Source organism: Pleuronectes platessa, chromosome 17 (assembly GCF_947347685.1).
Source record: "Pleuronectes platessa chromosome 17, fPlePla1.1, whole genome shotgun sequence".
Lineage (NCBI taxonomy): Eukaryota > Metazoa > Chordata > Actinopteri > Pleuronectiformes > Pleuronectidae > Pleuronectes > Pleuronectes platessa.
In genome coordinates, this window is record NC_070642.1 from 19,863,332 (window position 1) to 19,879,971 (window position 16,640).

Here is a 16,640-nt window from a genome sequence, read left to right on the forward strand (position 1 = left end):
GCAAGTTTCATGAGTTTTCAAGCAAAGTTTGATCCTCAAGAATTCACTGAAACATGGAAATGCACTATGGCACTTGACTTATTAAACAATATAAAAGAACCCTTGATTGCTGGTGGTAGATAATACAAAACCATTTGATACAACCCTGAAATAACTTTTTTATGCACCAAAATGTTTATCATATAAATGAAAATAAATAAAAGGTGCAAACAAATACAAATGCTCCACTGTACCTGAAGAAGTTGGCACTCCGGTGTGAATGACACAATGAATGATGCTGTGATGACACAGGCCTGTTGCTGGTGCGAAGGAGGGTGATGTAGGGAAAGAGGAGCCGATGAGCTGCTGTGGCACGAGAACAGAAATGAACAGGATGTTGAGGAAATGATGAACAAACAGAAACAAATAGATGCAGATACCAGTGGGAGGAAAGGGGATCGAAGCTTTCAACACAAACAAGTGACTCGTAGGTTTATTTTGCTTAGAATGTTACATAAATACAGACGGTTACAATCTTCTTGTGAGTTTTCTGGGGCCTGATATCAAAAGCTTTTCTTTAATTTAGCATATTTGCTTATTGAACATGTGTGTAACCGGTTACACGTGTCATTCTGACTCGAGTTCAAAAGGTAAAACTTTATTTAGAAGCAGAAAAAAAGCCCAACGAGCTCCTGTTCTTCTTCTTTGCCATATATGGGGCAGCTCCCTGCGAGAATCACACATCTGTCCCAATTGACGGTGCCTTCGCGTGTTATGGGAAATTTGACCACACAGGAAATACAACACATTACCTTGTTTATAATTCAACGTAACAATGGGTCGTATTAAAGTTAAATTTTCTTTGTTTAAATAAATAAGTACATTGGCTAAAGGGTTTTAAAGAACCAGCTGCCCCTTAACCAATAGAAGCAAAGCTCTGGTCAAACTCCCCTGAGACAGAAACTTAAATTCTTCACTTTTCACCAGAGGGTAAATTCCAAAGTCCTCCGCTCTGACTCTGATTCCCTCCAGCAGCTCTCCACCTGCAGCAGTTTCTATCTGGGTTTTCCTGCTTCTTAATAAAAAAATGTCAAGTTTGACCTGTCCGACTACATAGTTCACTTCTTTGCATTTTCTTTTAGGGGGGTGTTGTCCCGAACCCCCCCACCCCAAGATATCCGCCCCTGCTTAGAAGTGCTTAAAACCCCTCCGAGCCGACCCTGAACGCAGCAGCAGCCTCCAGCCGGTGGATGAGGAAGACTCTTTAAAAACTCCTGAGTTCACAACCCGAGGAACCATCAGAGGAACCAGGTAAACATGTTCATATCAAAGTCGCGTTCTAATCCCGCGCAGTGTTCGAGTTGGATTATTGTGTTTACCGACCTGCCCGCGTATTTAATCCGGTTATCGGTGACTCCAGGCTCCCTGCAGCTCCTCTAGCTGGCGGCTAACCGGCGAGCTAGCGTCTCCGGCTCCAGAGGAGAGAAACAACCGCTTCCTCCTCGGGAGAAACTTCCACAGACACGCGGAGACGAACCCGATCACGTGTACAGATCCTCGGTCTTTGCACCGGCCGAGTCACGGGGAGCGTCCGGGTGGATGCTAGCCGCTGCTAGCCGGTGCTAACGTTCCACTTCCGCATTGACAGAACGCCCTGTTCGTGTTGGAGCGTGTTACCTTCTGGTGAACTGTGCACGGATCACATCCCCCTGTTTGTTAGTTGTTCTTTTCCATTTTGTGTTGAAGAGGATTGAAATTAGCATGTGTGTTGTTTCTCTCGTCTTTAATCTTTATTTTATTATCAGGAAGAAAACAAATCTCAGCCCAAGACTCCCTTGCGAAAACAGTCATAATTCACATTACCTTGCTTTTAATCCGATTTAACAATGGGGTGAATTAAAGTTATGACTTAATTCTGAACCACTTCCCCCCTCTGGAGCATTCGGCCACCATTAGATCACCCAGCAGGGAATGATTAGATTTATATATCCCCTGCTTTGCCCAATGTGCACATGATGTCTAATGGGGAAGTTGATCATTTAATTGATACCATTTCTTCTTGTTGGGTCACGTTCCTGCCGATTTGAAGAATGGATGAGTTTCTACTTGTAAGAAGGAATTCGTTGAACAATAGAGCGTCTCAGTCTTGAGTAGAGTTTGTCTTGGTGGACTCTCCCTGCTCCTCAGTGGTATGATCCAGTGACAGTCGCTCCCAGGTCATGAGTTGTATTAACCCGTTTAAAGCTGAATGTTGTAAAAGTTCAAATGTGTTGTCTAATCTACTCTATTTTTTGTTTCCCCATCTTTTTTAGCAACAATGAATGTGGCCCATGAAATAGATTTGCTGGTGCAGGAGATTCAGCGGCTCGGCAGTAAAAGTGAGTCCGGTGTCAGAATCATGGTACCTTCTGTAAATTTGGTTTAATAAAGTGGGTGTCGCTGATGTTTTGTGACGACTGTGTGTGTGATGTTTAGTTCACATGTTGTCGTGTTGTGTTCTGCCTCAGTAATGATGGATGTATAAATATCAAGAACATGGGGATTACATGGAGATGAATGAATGAATCACTTCAAGCCTGCAGATGTCCATTTGCACTCGCGTATAAATCTAATATATTATTTAAGATGGTCTCTTTGTGTGCGTCTGAGTCTTGTTCTCTGCATCTCTCTTTGGTGCAGATGCTGTTCTCATGTCATGTCTGGAATGTCCACACATCTGTCTCTCGCACTTAGAAGAATGCTGAGCATGCAAATCAGTGGAAAGTGCATTTAGTCGATTGAATGATTAGTTGATTGACAGCAAAATAATCAACAATTTTTAAACTTGATTGTTTTTTTTCTAATTGAGATGTGCAAATATACACTTTATCATGATCATTTGCATATTTTTGAAAGTATTTTTTTACTTTAAACAGTAAATTAACTTTATTTACTAACACTGTTTCTTACTTTTCATTTCAGATGATCTCGGTCAAACTACCGTGAAGTTCGGCGTGCTGTTCAGCGACGACCGCTGTGCCAACATCTTCGAGGCGTTGGTGGGCACCTTGAGAGCTGCCAAGAGGAAGAAGATCATCAGCTTCGAGGGCGAGCTGCTCCTGCAGGGCGTCCACGACCAGGTCGACGTCGTCCTGCTGCAGGAATGAGACGGAAATCTGGACCAGGCGCTTTTCTACAGCAACTGTGGGTCTCACTGAATCCTTCCAAATTCTGAGCTTCTTGCCCCTGAGCTTCTGTTTCCAGTCATCCTCCTCCATGTTCACGTGCTCAATATTTGAACTCAAAACGCACAGATTGCACCTCACAGTATGCCACGTTGAGCAGACCCAGCTGCCAGGTCGGCATATTTGAGAGTTTTCATGGGCTGGCAAACAGCCACATTCAAAGTTTAAAATGACTAATATCCTTGCTATCAACCACGGGTCTGTGATGTCACAAACGCACAAATTGGGAGTGTTATAGTTTTTGTAACGCATTAATTCAGGGTTTTCGGGTTTATTTTTGGGTAAATTACAGTATATGGTAATTATCACAACGAAATGCCACTTTTACCAGTATCGTGAAAATGGTAAGATACTGGTTCCTTTTACCACTGCAATAGCAAAACTTCCTTTTCATCAGCCTCAAGTGGCAGTGGGAGTTGACCCAAGACCTAAATGATAAAAAATCATGTATTGTAATGATTGTTTTCACATATTAATCTAGTGCAGCTTTAATACAGCGTGAGTGTGAGTCCAACAACAATGTCACCTAATGGCCGTTCCATTTATTGTTTACATGAGTCACTAATACTACCTCTTGTGGCCTTTTTTAAAAAGACTTGAAAGGACCAGTGCTGTTGGAAATTCAACGATTCCTTCACGGATACTACAACGACAAGTGCATTTTAAGAATGTTGCACCTATTTGTATCAGCTGCAGCCGCCGAGAGTAGTTTTTAATTCCATCTTTTTTATATGTGGTCAACGATGAACTTTCTCTGCTCAACAAAACTCCTGAACTTGCCTTTCATAAGAAATAGTTGATTATCAAATGGAGAAACCTTTTCTTTTTGTGCCTTTTTTTTGTGTTGCTGTTTCATTACAGGGTGATTGGTGCCAAATGCAAAAGATGATTTGTATTGATTCTCAGGACCAAATCAACATAACCAAAATATGTTAAGTAACACTTGCTATGGCTTAAATTAGGTTCCATGCTTGTAACACATTATGTAGCTTTATAGTTTTGATTCAGTACTGTAGGTCCGATGAAACCTGCAGATCAGACGTGACCAGTTTGCTCCGTTTCCCACCAGCTTAAATCACCATCAGTAAATATAATATCATTGCTTAGTATGGAGGCCCAAAGTAGTCAACTATTTATGAATATGATGTTATGAAATAAGCATATTAATTAATACAGATGATTTATTTAATAAAACTGTCTTGAAATGATCAAATTTAATCTCAAAATAAAAAGTCATCGCATTTTCATTTAATTCCAGCAGTTTTTTATTATTTCAAATGTAATTTATTTTCTAAGTGACCATTTAATTTTGTAATGCTACTTTTCATTTAGTGCATTATTTGCCTCATATCACTCAAGAGAATAAATGGAAGAAAACAAAAACTGCTGAAATAAAATGGAACAGAATTTTTATAGTGCAACAGATTCCATATTCATTAGTTGAGTTAAAAAAATTAAACTATTTTACAGGTAAATTTGTATATTATCTGTATTTACTTTTATCTAATATCTAATTTTGACCACTTGGGCTTCCATATATTTGTTAATTATTCCATACACATGAAAGACCAGCAATCAAACTGATTTTTGCTTGAATGTAACGTCTACGGCAGCTGTTGTTCCAACATGGATAATATCAAACACTTTCGTGTTCACTCATCAGATACATATCTTCCTGTGATAATAGACGAGTGACTCGATCCACGTCTGGTTTGCAGGTTTGTGTTAGCCAAACTCTTTGTGTTTCAGGTGTTGGTTTGTTGATTGCATTTGACTTGATCTATTTGTCTGATCACAGTTCTCTTTACTTTGTTTGTTGCATAGATGGACCAAAAAAAAAATCTGGTGAAATCAAGAGAAGGAGCTTGATTATATTCTGATTAGGAATAACGTTGAATATAGAAGAAAAGATCAGTCGTGTGTAATATAATCATGGGTTCAGTAGAGGTTGTGGGGACATTGGAGAAAAGCCAGAGAGAGGAAGAAACCTGCTGCTTGTATCACTGTCATTTTGGATTTTCAAGATCAACCTGCTGTGGCTGCACTCGCTGTGTGACGGTCTTTAGTCAGAGGGGAAAGTTATGATCTGAGTTGTGCCAATAACTCGAGCCATTTCTGTCAACTCATGGGTCAGGGTGCCTGCGCAAAGTGTTCAAGTGCTTCATTACTGTCTTTTGTATCGGCAATAACATATTCCTGAAAGAACAGAGGTGTCTGCTAATGTGAAATACAGATCAAAAGAATAAAATCTTTACACTTGAGCCCTTCAGTCTGCGTTTTCTTTTCTTTCTCATGTTTCCTGATCTCAAAACGACCTGGGAATCACATTCTTTACTCTCATGACTTCTTCTCATCTTCTGACTGTGCAGCGCCACTCTGCTGCTGCCTTCAAATGCTGTGGGAATATCTGAACATGCTAGAATTGTTGAAAACTCAAGATGCCACCGAGAGCAAGGTCATAAGTTAACAAGAGAAAAATCACAATATTAATTGAATAAAGTTTTTTTGTGAATGTGATATACACAAGGTGCAATAAACTGTACATACACACATACATGTTCATGCACTAACTATTAACACACACAATCCATCCAATTAGATTCAAAACACCTTTGAATGTATAATGTCTTCTCACATTGCTTTTATTTTATTATTATAAAACTTGAAACTTTAAAATGTAAAACTTCTGCCGGTTTTCGAAGTGCTAAAACCTGAGCTTTCTCTCCGGTACGTGAACGCAGCATGAATCTTTTGACAGCCAATGGTGGGGGGGCGTTGCCGCGTGACGTCAGGGGGTGGAAGAAAACAGCAGAGCAGGAATCAAAACAAGAGACGGACACGCCCTCGTCAAGACACAGACCCAGAGACAGGGAGACAGACACAGACACGGACACAGACACAGACAGGGACACTGACCGGGACGCGGACACTGAGGTTACAGCCGCTTAGTGAGTCTTGTTCTGCCGCCACAGCCGCACAGAGAGCCGCCGGAGCCGCCGCGCTAATGGAGTCCACAGACGTGTCCCGCCGCGGCCGCTCGTAGAGGTCGAGAAGCGCCCGGAGTCCCGCACGATGCCGAACCAGAAGAGCAGCAAGGGGAAGCGGAGCCGCCGCACCAACAGCAGCGGGGACGAGCAGGAAAATGGAGCCTGTGCGGCGGCGGCAGGGGCCGGGGCTGCGGCGGCGGCAGGGGCCGTGGCGGCGGCGGGAGCGGCAGCGGGAGTCGGAGGAGCGACGGCGGGTGCGGCGGCTGCTGCTGCGCCCCGGAGCGAGCGCTCGAGCGGTAAGACGCGGAGGAGAAGCTCCGGGGATGCGGGGAGGTTTTGGGGTCACGGTGCTCCCGGTGCTGGTCCGTGGTCTCAGTGCACGGACGCCACGGACCAGCACCAGACCTCTATGAGAAATGTCGCTGTTTATTAGCGCTGCCTCCATTATCCCCACCTGCAGGCTGCACGGCTCCATCACGACCGAAGGCCTTGCACGGGCTCGTGGGTAATCGTGCATGTCGCGGGTGTTTCCGTGAACCAGCAAGTAGCCGGTTCCCACCTGCACCGGGGATTTCACCCGGTAATGCGATTGATTTGCGCTGATTTGGACGCGCAGTGTGTTGTGGCCCGAGGAGATCCCGGCTGCAGCAGCAGGTGAAGAAGTGAAAGTGGCACTGAAGCAGAGGGTGCTCGGTGCGTTTCAAGGAAGCCGAGTTAAACAGCGACTTGTGTCCCTTCGTGTGAACACGTGAAATCACGTCTGAATATGATCTGACACTTCCCGATGAGCAGGGAATCCTTAATTTGTGAAAACTTTAAATGGAGTTTGGTTCTTGAGTCATAAGGATTATTCCCATTTGTAAATGATAACCCTGGTTGTCAAAGGTGCAGCATCAGTGTTTACATGCACGCTGATGCTCGATGGCTGGAACGTGCAGTGTTCAGGCCTCAGCTTTTACTGTTTCCTTATCCTCTCAGTTTATGGTTGTGGCCTTCCTCCTCCTCCTCCCCGTCCTCCTCCTCCTCCGCCTCCTCGAGGGCAATACTGACACCTCACCGCTGGTCTGCGCACTCAAGTTCAACTTCATCCCAAACAGACTTGAAATACAGAGAGAACGTCTCCCTGTTTGCCTCCTCACCCCTGAATGTATTAAGAATATGGTTTTAAACAGACTTTTACTTTGAAAAACCCACCTCTCTTCTGATATCATAGAATTTATACAAAACAAATATAAAGACAGACAGTTTTTGATGTAATCATTGATGTAGTGCAGTACTACAGGCCGTGTCTAGTTATTACATAGTAATATAATAAGACTGCTACAACCAGGAGAAAGCAAAGTAAACACAAATCATAAAAAGATAATCATCATAATGTAGGTTAGCTAACTAGTAGTTCTATTAATAGTAATAATAATAAGATGTTAGACTGTGAAGCAGTGCGGAAACAAGTAAATTCACTGGTACTCAATGAAGCGAAAACTACTTTTTCTATTTATTACCTTGAATATTTGACTACTTCCTGCTTCTTTTAATGTCTCACATTATGTTAAAAAGAATGTTCCTCAAATTATCATTTCATTCTGTCAGAACAAGCTCTTTTATTACCTCCGGCTCTGGGAAGTTGTGACGAGCATCTGATTTAAAGATAATCCATAAGCAGATGAGACGAGTAGTTGCAGCCTCGAGTGATATGGAAATAAATCAACTTTTCAGGAGTGTAAACGATGTAAAAGTCAATTAAAAACCTTCAGAGAATTTCTGCAACTTTTCATTCATGCTGAAGTTTGAATCCAGTGCAGCACTTTTTCAAGTCTCCCCCCCCCCGCCTCCATTGTATGAAAGCACCAAGAGTGCACAGGAAGAGGAAGAAGGAAACCACCCCCACAGAGTATTATCATCAGCTGCTGCTTGTGTCACTTGTGTGCCCACATTAGCTTGATTCACATCCAGACTTGGGAGCTGGCGAGGCTTGAATAGAGCCGCTCACAGGCCTCCATGGCCCAGTTGAATTTCATAAATCGATGGCGGTGAAGCAGAAAAAAGACGCCGGAGTCGCTCGCTTTGAATAATAATCTCATCTGGTGGGTTCACGATGAGAATCACGTGGATGATGTAACTTCTGATGGAGACACATTTTTGGCTTTAAAGCTGCTCTACGACAATAATCCATTATTTGATTTGTCAGTTTATGGAAAATGTTGATTAGGGATTAGTCTGTGCATATTTTCACAGTCAACGGGTTCATTTTCTGGGTCAGGATATTTCAATAACGTGCAAAAAGTAGAAGAAGGAATCACACTCACACAACTCCCTTGAACATAAAGTCTAATATTCCAAATACCTGTTTATAAACTTCACCCAAAATTCACTTTACAATCATGCAGGACAAAGAAAAGCAGCAAATGGCATATTTGCCTGATTAAATTAATTGCAATGACATGATTCATCACCAAAATTATAATTCTGCATAAACTTTTGCTGGATTCACTTCAAAACTTATCTTTTATACATTTTTGATGAATCGATGGCTCAGAAAAAGACTCATCATTTGCAGACCTAAGTCTCTTTTTAGGGAAACTTTCATGAGAAACACATTCAAACCCTCCTCCCTCCTCTCGTCCTCTCAGAGTGCCAGTGTGCCACGCCCCTGGGCTGCAGCCTCGGCCGCCCCATCGACCTGGAGAAGGACGACTACCAGCGAGTGCTCTGCAACAACGAGCTCTGCCCGTACGGCAACTGGATGCATCTGCAGTGCTTCTACGAGTGGGAGAGCTCCATCCTCGTCCAGTTCAACTGCATCGGCCGCGCGCGCTCCTGGAACGAGAAGCAGTGCCGGCAGAACATGTGGACCAAGAAGGGCTATGACCTGGCCTTCAGGTTCTGCTCCTGCCGCTGCGGCCAGGGTCACCTGAAGAAAGACACCGACTGGTACCAGGTGAAGCGCACGCAGGACGAGCGCAAGAAGAAGCCGTCTGAGAGGAGCGCGGGCAGGACAGGGGCCAGTGGCGGGGGTGTGGGGTCCGGGGACGGGCCCTTTGAGGAGCCTAAGAAAAGTAAGACACCAGGAGCAGGAGGAGGAGGAGGAGCAGGTAAACTGTCCCACCGAGCCTCGAGTCAGGATTTACCTCGCAGACAATCAGTGGACCGACAGAACTCTTCGGAGAGAGGAGCAGCAGTAGGAGGACACTTTCCTCTGGGCCTTCCTCAGAAGTCTCCGTGTGACTCTCCGGGACAATCTCCTCCCACCGGCTTCTCCCTCTCCCCAACTGCTGCCCCTGGATCAGGGGGAGCAGGCCTGAGGGGTTCCCGTCAGCTGGGGGAGTTCCTCAAATCAGCCGTGCACATGGACCCACAGAGGAAACACCTCCTGGTCGGGGGGGCCCTCAGCAGGGCGGGCGGCTGCTCTGTGGGAGCCTCCGGGGGCGGGGGACCTCACCTGGACCCCGGCTCTGTCCTCCCCCTGCCGCTGTCCTTCGCCCTGCCGCTCCACCACCGCCTCACCTCGGGCAGTGGGGGGGACGGCACCCACTCTCACCCGGTTCAGTTCCTGAGGAGGCTGGACCTCTCGGAGCTCCTGACCCACGTCCCCCGACACAAGCTCAACACCTACCACGTCCGCATGGAGGACGACGCCCAGGCCGGGCAGGGGGAGGAGCTGCGCAGGTAGAGCTCCAGGGACATTGAATTTCTAAAGACTGATTAACAAATGTAACCCTATATGAACTTGATTTAAGTTAAAATCTAGATATTGGTTCATGTGGGATCAGTGATTTGATATATTCACGTTTCAGTCTTTGTTCATCTGTTGAACGGTTTTATTAAGGTTCAGCATATTATTGAAGCTTTAAGCAAACAAAGCAAAATTCAACATTCATTTCTGAGGTGAGAGGTTTAATCTGTGACTGATATCGACATCTGATAATCGTCTGTGTCACAGGTGGAAGAAAAGTAAAGATTAGAAGGCACCTCTTGTAACTGAGTCCTCAGATTTAAAGATGAGCTAAAACCAGACCAGTGAAAAAAGGATGATTCTAGAGTAGCAGACGTGATGAAGGTGTTGTTCACTATTTCAAAGCTTGTCCCTGTCCTCTCTGTCCTGCAGGTTCATCCTGTCCGCCCTCAGCGCGAGCCAGAGGAACGTGGTGAACTGTGCGCTGTGCCACCGGGCGCTGCCTGTGTTCGAGCAGTTCCCCCTGGTGGACGGGACCTTGTTCCTCAGCCCCTCGCGCCACGACGAGATCGAGTACGACGTGCCCTGTCACCTGCAAGGTCAGAGCTGGGTCTCCAGATCAAAGCTTGAGATCAGAGATTATGTTTCTCAGTATAGATACAAGACAGTAGAATAGGTTTTTATGTGTAATATTTTCTAAATGTTCGTCCTTGACCTGGATCCTGTTCCACGAAGCTGGTTCAACCTCCTCTTGATTTAACTCGGGGTTAAACCCTGGTTCAGTGACTCAGTGGTAAACAGTTCTACAAAGCTGGTTAAGAAGTTGGTCCCTTAAGTCCTTTTCCATAACAACCCAGCAAACAGCCGTGTTCCACAGAGGAAGGCTGCACGTTGATTCTGAGCGGATTCGAGGAGATTAAACACAGTGAGACGTGAAACTGTTACAGAGAACATCAGGTGGTTTATTAAAGCACATTACTGACCGAGTACATTCATAGGAGACGTGATTTTTACTGGCACATGTTGTCTCGACTTTATTTGTAACATGATTGACATGTTATGAATGTTAATCATGTGAAAACACTGAGGAAACTTGAGTTATGGACCCAGTTTCTGAGATTTGGACCAAAGTTCCTCACTGATACTGAATTCAGATATTCTTTGAGTTCGATGCTGTCGTACAAAGTTCTGACTTGATTCTGAACTTTGATCTAGAACCACGATGGAAGATTCACCTGCAGCAAATCAGGATGAAATATAAAAACATTCTGTAAAGTGATCAGTATGAAAACCTCTGTTTTTCCAAATCGCTAAATCACAATAATAAAACGGGATCCACTTCATCTTCATCATCATCTTCATCACAGCAGAATATTTCTCTCAACAATGTGTTCACACTTTTTTTTATTGGGTTCACACAATTTAACATTTAAACAGTTTTCAGTAGAACAGGCCCCAGATGGAATTTAACGAGATCTTAACTAATATTTCCACTAATATTTTAATGATTTACATATTTTCCTTTGTTCCTATATTGTGAAGATTATACAAAATAACATGATGGATTCACACTAAACTGAGTGGAGGGATGCAATATGGGTCAGGGAGTAAATCCAGATCTTGGGACAAGGCCATGAATTATTCATCACTTTCTTGGTGTTGGGCGTTTTTCAACATTTTCACACATTTTCCAGGAAACAAATTATTTATCTTGAAGTAAAACAACAGATTATTTGTGAGTGTGTGTAACTCGGTGCAGCCGGGTTTGTTCCAGGCGACCACTGAGTGGCATCGCAGTTTAGGAAATGAAATCAACTCAGCGGAGAACTGTGGCATCATGCTAATCTAGAAAACATGTATTACATCACTCGTTGCGTTTCCTTGTGTTCCTCACAGGCAGGTTAATGCACCTGTACGCCATCTGCGTGGACTGTCTAGAAGGCGTCCACAAGATCGTCTGCATCAAATGCAAGTCACGCTGGGACGGGAGCTGGCATCAACTGGGAACCATGTACACCTACGACATCCTGGCTGCTTCCCCGTGCTGCCAGGTAGGAACTCTCGTCTCTGCCAGCTGATGTATCAGCAGCAGTACTGACAGAAACGTGTATAGTATGAGATTTTTTCAGACCAAAATCTAGAACCCCGAGCTCAGATTCTTCCAAATCTTGGGAAGCTATCTGTGTTTTTACTTTATCACACACATGCAGTTTAACCAACCAGCGTCCCCCTCTCCTCCCTGTGCTTCCTCAGGCTCGACTGAACTGCAAGCACTGCGGGAAGCCGGTGGTGGACGTTCGAGTCGGGATGCAGTATTTCTCCGAGTACAGTAACGTCCAGCAGTGCCCTCACTGCGGCAACCTGGACTATCACTTTGTTAAACCCTTCTCCTCCTACAAAGTTCTCGAGGCTTATTGACAAATGTTGTGTGTGCATGCTCGTGCGGCTGCTCCAGTTCTCGTTGGTTTTTTTCTAACACAATCTAGGAAAGATTTTATTTTTTTGGGCCTTATGGTGGTTTTATGTGTTTTAAGTTCACGCTTTTATTTTTTATGTATAAGGAAAGAGAATGATTCTAGTTTAAAAAAAAGGAAATTAATAAATGAATCCCAGGATAGGATCTCTGCTGTTGGAGAAAGGTGTTGATAAACAAAAATGTGGCTTTGACGCTTTTAAGTCAAGCAAACACATTTTACTGTGACAAGTGAATGTATCTGTGCGCCAAAATGTACTTTTATTTTTTAACAAAAAGATAAATAAAGATGAATCTTGAATGAAGCCGAGAAAGATGAACACGAGTGTTGGTTTGAAATGTTCCTCACGTAGAGACACACGTTTTCCCTCCAATGAAAAGGGACAAATGTTTGATTCCCACTCAGATCACGGCTGCATCGACCCGTCAGTCGCCTCCTCGCTGCTGACGGGCGACGTCGGGCTCCGGGCGACCTTTGACCCGGAGTCGTCTGGCCGCGGCGCCACAGACTTCTTTCCTTTCTGTGCGATCTCCTTGGCCGAGGCCGGACGGAGGATGCACGTGGCTCCTCGGCCCTCGCGTACGACCGTGGGCTTGGATACAAATCCCACCATTACCTCCAGCTGTTCCACCATCTGCTCCAAAGTGGTGTCCTGTGGAAAGAAGATTTCCCCCGTGTGAGAGGCCGATACTTGAAAATAACAGAAAAGATCCTGCGAGAGATCCGTCTTGTCTTTGAATGCTTTTATTGATAAATCTGTCATTTGCAACCAAGATATGAAACCTCGATCAAAAGGGTTTGATTTGACAGATTAATAAACATGACAACATTTCTAAATTACCTCGAACGTATCTTAAAATCCACGTTCTACTTTACAGTGTCTAAAAATACTTAACTTTATTTTTTTATTTTGAAGGGTTAGATTTGACAGATGAGAAACTAATCTGCATGACCCTCAAACATATCTTAGGTTTATCGCTTCTTTGGTAGTCGGACAGTAACATGACAATAAATCTGTGATAACCTGTCTCATCAAAAAGTCCTTATATGGTGAATCCAGTGTAATCGTATGGTCTCTGTAGTTTGAGCTGTTTTTGCTTTAAGGTTCTTTCAAGATGTGTTTCTATCATCGTTGCTCACGAAGCTCAGGAACTGATTAGTTTTGTATCCTCATATCCACACGAGTTCATAGCGTTATTTACTGTTTATGCTTTGTAATTTGTTGTGTATGGAAACCCTGATGGCCGACCACAAACTATACAGTACGTCAGTCTTCTCCTTTCACATCCTGTCGTCTCTTCCTGTCAAAAAAAAAAAAACCAAATATAACCCAACAAAGTGTGTTCATCCTCACCAGGTTGCCGGGGGGGGCTCCGCGTGCTGAACGCAGAGTAATCCTAACGTGGTGCTTCTTCTCCAGCCAGCTGTCCACTTGCTTCAGCTTGGTGCTGAGGTCATGAGATGCGATGCCAGATGTGAAGCTGAGCTCCTTCACCTGCACAGACGCTGCAGAGGAAATACAGTCAGTCGCCTGTTTCCAGTGACATGTTACACCATGTGTCACAGATTCACATGGCAAGAGACTGTGCAGGAAGTTATTGTTACGTCTTAAGTAGAAGGAAAATTACATTATAAATATTTAAAGATGTCAACTTTGACTATTTAGGAAATGTTGCTGACATTTACCAAATAACTACGCAATCAATTTGAGAGAATGATAATAGATGAAATAAAAAGACATCCTGACTTTTAGACTTTGTCATAGTCGAAGATCCAAAAACACTGGATCTGACATTTCCCATCATGCAGCTTTTTAGTTCATTTCAAAAGCACCAGTTCTACCTGCTGTTTTTTTTAAATGATAATGTTTCACTTCACTTCTGTTGTCTCTAAACTGACCACAGATTATTTTTAAGAGTTGACAAAGTTCAGTAAGTTGTGAAACCTCTCCCTCGGACACCACACACCTGGTTTCGCTTTTTGTTTCTCCCTCAGTTTCAGCTGCTCTAGGTGGATTTGTTTGCCGCTCATCAGCTGGTAGAGGGGAGGCTCTTTGTGTTCATTGAGCAGCACCAGCTTCAGACCCTGCTCGTCCATGACCCTGATCACATCTGCTCGGTGCATCCGGCCCAGGTCCTCACCCGTCTCGCTGATCACCTGGATCTGCTTCTGCGGGATCTTCCGGCCGATGCTGCTGATCGTGGCGTGGGATCTGGGATCCTGCTTTTTCTTCTTCGTCTGTGCAGGAGTCTTTTCCGCATCGTCGGCCGCTGTAGAGAACGGCGAGCAGCTCCAGGAGACGATGTTTGATCGGTCTCCGCAGTCGAGAAACCGCGATGCTGCGCTCCGGGAACCAGGCGGGACGCCACACACGGCTCTGACGCCCTGGTTCAACACCCACCGTATACAACCTGCAGACATGTCCTGGATAGAAGGAGAGGGTGTCAGATGTTTAGCACGATAACACAAAGGCTATTTAACGGATTACCACGAAACCTGGTGGAAGGATGCGGTTTGGGTTTGGAGAGAACCCGTTACATTTTGGTGTGGCTCCGGATCAGGGGGTGGTTTCAAGAATAGCCCCCCCCCCCCCCCCCGCACTATCTTTGACATTGTGAGAAAAGGCCTTTTTCGAGATTTTCATAGATTTTGAGCAGAAAATAACTAATGGATATTGATTTGAACCATCAGGCACGTTCAGGGGACGGATGGTTCTGGAAGTGGTGAAGCCTCTTGTTTTAATCCCAGAAAAAAGGTTTAGTTTAGACTGATTCTGTAAGTTTGCACACACCCACCACACCAGCCTCCATTCACAGAGTAACCAATTAAAGATAAGTTAAATTACCTGTCAATACCCACACACACACATGTTAACCACATTGTTTTTTCACATCTTTCGGCTTAACCCTATCATTCGGTTAACACCAAACTCACTTAATTATTTTTGTAGAAGTTTTACACACGTTTTTTATTCGGATTTTGACCGCGTTGGTTCACACGTCTGTGGCCAAAACACAGTGTACGATTAACAGTAGATGTGGTTGTGAACATTGAAAAAATTGTCCAAACGCGTAGTGAGGTCAGTAAAGTTAAGGCCGAACGGAGCACGAAGCCTCAATGATTAAGTACATGTATTCCAGCACATGAATCATGCCTCGGTTGTTGTGTAATAAATGTGTAAACACTTAGCTGTTATGTTTTGTAGCGGAGTCTGGATTTGACAGAAAGACCAGTTTACAAATATCTAGACCAACGCTACACGTTGTCCTACACGTGAAAGTGTGTACAGACGTGTACAGTTGTATACAGGTGTGTACAGACGTGTCCAGGTGTGTATATGTGTGTACATGTGTGTACAGGTGTGTACAGACGTGTGATTGTACTTTAACACGTTCTCGGTTACGAATATTACTGCAAACGCCAAACGGCCGACATGATATAATTTAGTATAATATATATAAACGCAAATCACGTGGGTCATTAAACGCAAGCTTTTTTCAATAGTTGTGTTGTTTTTTTTTACTCACTGCGCGTCAATGTCGTTCACTCATGGCTACTTCCGCTGTGTTCTTCTTCTCTGAAGCAGAACCAACACACATGCGAGAAGACCACAGGGTCGCCCCCAGTGGACAAAGCTGGACACGCAGGCTCACCAGGTGTTCTGGTGTTTTCTGACTCTGCAGCTCACAGTTATTAATAATTTGTTTATTTATTTCTGAGAGGTGGAAAACAGAAACAGGTCACATGTGGAGGACAAAACATTTTGAGTAAGGAAAACACAAAATATCCTCAGACCAGAATCTCTTCAGGTTCTACTGGGATGTACCCGTTTTATATTATATGGTTTTAATATGAATCCGTGCCATTGTCGTGCTGCTTACTACATTACATAATTACATTACATTTCATTTAGCTGACGCTTTTATCCAAAGCGACTTACAATAAGTGCATTCAACCCCGAGGGTGCGAACCCAGAACAACAAGAATCAAGAAAGTACAACTTCTTCCAAAATAAAGCAAAACTACAAATTGCCATTTAACGTTGTCCATCTTTATATACCATGAGTCTATGATACTTATACATACATGCATGCACATACACTTAATATGTATTTGTGACTGCATCCTGTACATACAGACACACACACACACATACACACACCAATTCCAGCTCCACTGTTGCTGCTGATAAAAATGTTGATTTCCTGTTTCTCTCTCACGCGCTGTGCTATAATTACTCCAGCAGCTCGATCTTATCAGTGGACATTTCCCTGCGTCAGCTCCAAAACCCTTGTAACAACGT

General features: G+C 44.1%; 3 protein-coding genes across 4 annotated transcripts; 2 read left to right on the top strand and 1 right to left on the bottom strand.

Moving 5' to 3' along the window:
- The first annotated feature begins 1,140 nt into the window (after positions 1–1,140).
- Positions 1,141–3,532, top strand: abracl (ABRA C-terminal like). 2 transcript variants are annotated; one of them, XM_053444763.1, is made up of 3 exons: positions 1,141–1,290; positions 2,292–2,357; positions 2,941–3,532. In XM_053444763.1, exons 2-3 carry the CDS (start codon positions 2,297–2,299, stop codon positions 3,123–3,125), a joined length of 246 nt encoding a protein of 81 aa, XP_053300738.1. In that variant the 5' UTR covers positions 1,141–1,290; positions 2,292–2,296; the 3' UTR covers positions 3,126–3,532. The 2 variants fall into 2 exon arrangements, with proteins under 2 accessions (XP_053300738.1, XP_053300739.1); XM_053444764.1 differs by having other exon boundaries at positions 1,188–1,276; positions 2,290–2,357.
- Positions 3,533–5,994: 2,462 nt separating this feature from the next.
- Positions 5,995–12,656, top strand: heca (hdc homolog, cell cycle regulator). The gene is made up of 6 exons (XM_053445328.1): positions 5,995–6,496; positions 8,816–9,246; positions 9,301–9,856; positions 10,296–10,462; positions 11,760–11,914; positions 12,117–12,656. The coding sequence occupies exons 1-6, from the start codon at positions 6,276–6,278 to the stop codon at positions 12,279–12,281; spliced, it is 1,695 nt and encodes a 564-aa protein (XP_053301303.1). The 5' UTR covers positions 5,995–6,275; the 3' UTR covers positions 12,282–12,656.
- Positions 10,800–15,915, bottom strand: mtif3 (mitochondrial translational initiation factor 3). The gene is made up of 4 exons (XM_053445329.1): positions 15,865–15,915; positions 14,305–14,761; positions 13,692–13,843; positions 10,800–12,989 (listed from the first exon to the last, which is right to left on the bottom strand). The coding sequence occupies exons 2-4, from the start codon at positions 14,756–14,758 to the stop codon at positions 12,744–12,746; spliced, it is 852 nt and encodes a 283-aa protein (XP_053301304.1). The 5' UTR covers positions 14,759–14,761; positions 15,865–15,915; the 3' UTR covers positions 10,800–12,743.
- Between the last annotated feature and the right edge of the window lie 725 nt (positions 15,916–16,640).

Bases quoted from the DNA above. Each gene is read 5' to 3' on its own strand.
- abracl (XM_053444763.1), top strand. From the start codon at position 2,297: ATGAATGTGGCCCATGAAATAGATTTGCTGGTGCAGGAGATTCAGCGG. The intron at 2,358-2,940 runs GTGAGTCCGGTG...TTTTCATTTCAG, and splicing joins TCAGCGGCTCGGCAGTAAAA to ATGATCTCGGTCAAACTACC.
- mtif3 (XM_053445329.1), bottom strand. From the start codon at position 14,758: ATGTCTGCAGGTTGTATACGGTGGGTGTTGAACCAGGGCGTCAGAGCC. The intron at 13,844-14,304 runs GTGTGTGGTGTC...TTTCCTCTGCAG, and splicing joins GAAACAAAAAGCGAAACCAG to CGTCTGTGCAGGTGAAGGAG. The intron at 12,990-13,691 runs GTGAGGATGAAC...TTCTTTCCACAG, and splicing joins GAGCCCCCCCCGGCAACCTG to GACACCACTTTGGAGCAGAT.
- heca (XM_053445328.1), top strand. From the start codon at position 6,276: ATGCCGAACCAGAAGAGCAGCAAGGGGAAGCGGAGCCGCCGCACCAAC. The intron at 6,497-8,815 runs GAGGAGAAGCTC...TCCTCTCGTCCT, and splicing joins CGCTCGAGCGGTAAGACGCG to CTCAGAGTGCCAGTGTGCCA. The intron at 9,247-9,300 runs GTAAGACACCAG...TGTCCCACCGAG, and splicing joins CTTTGAGGAGCCTAAGAAAA to CCTCGAGTCAGGATTTACCT.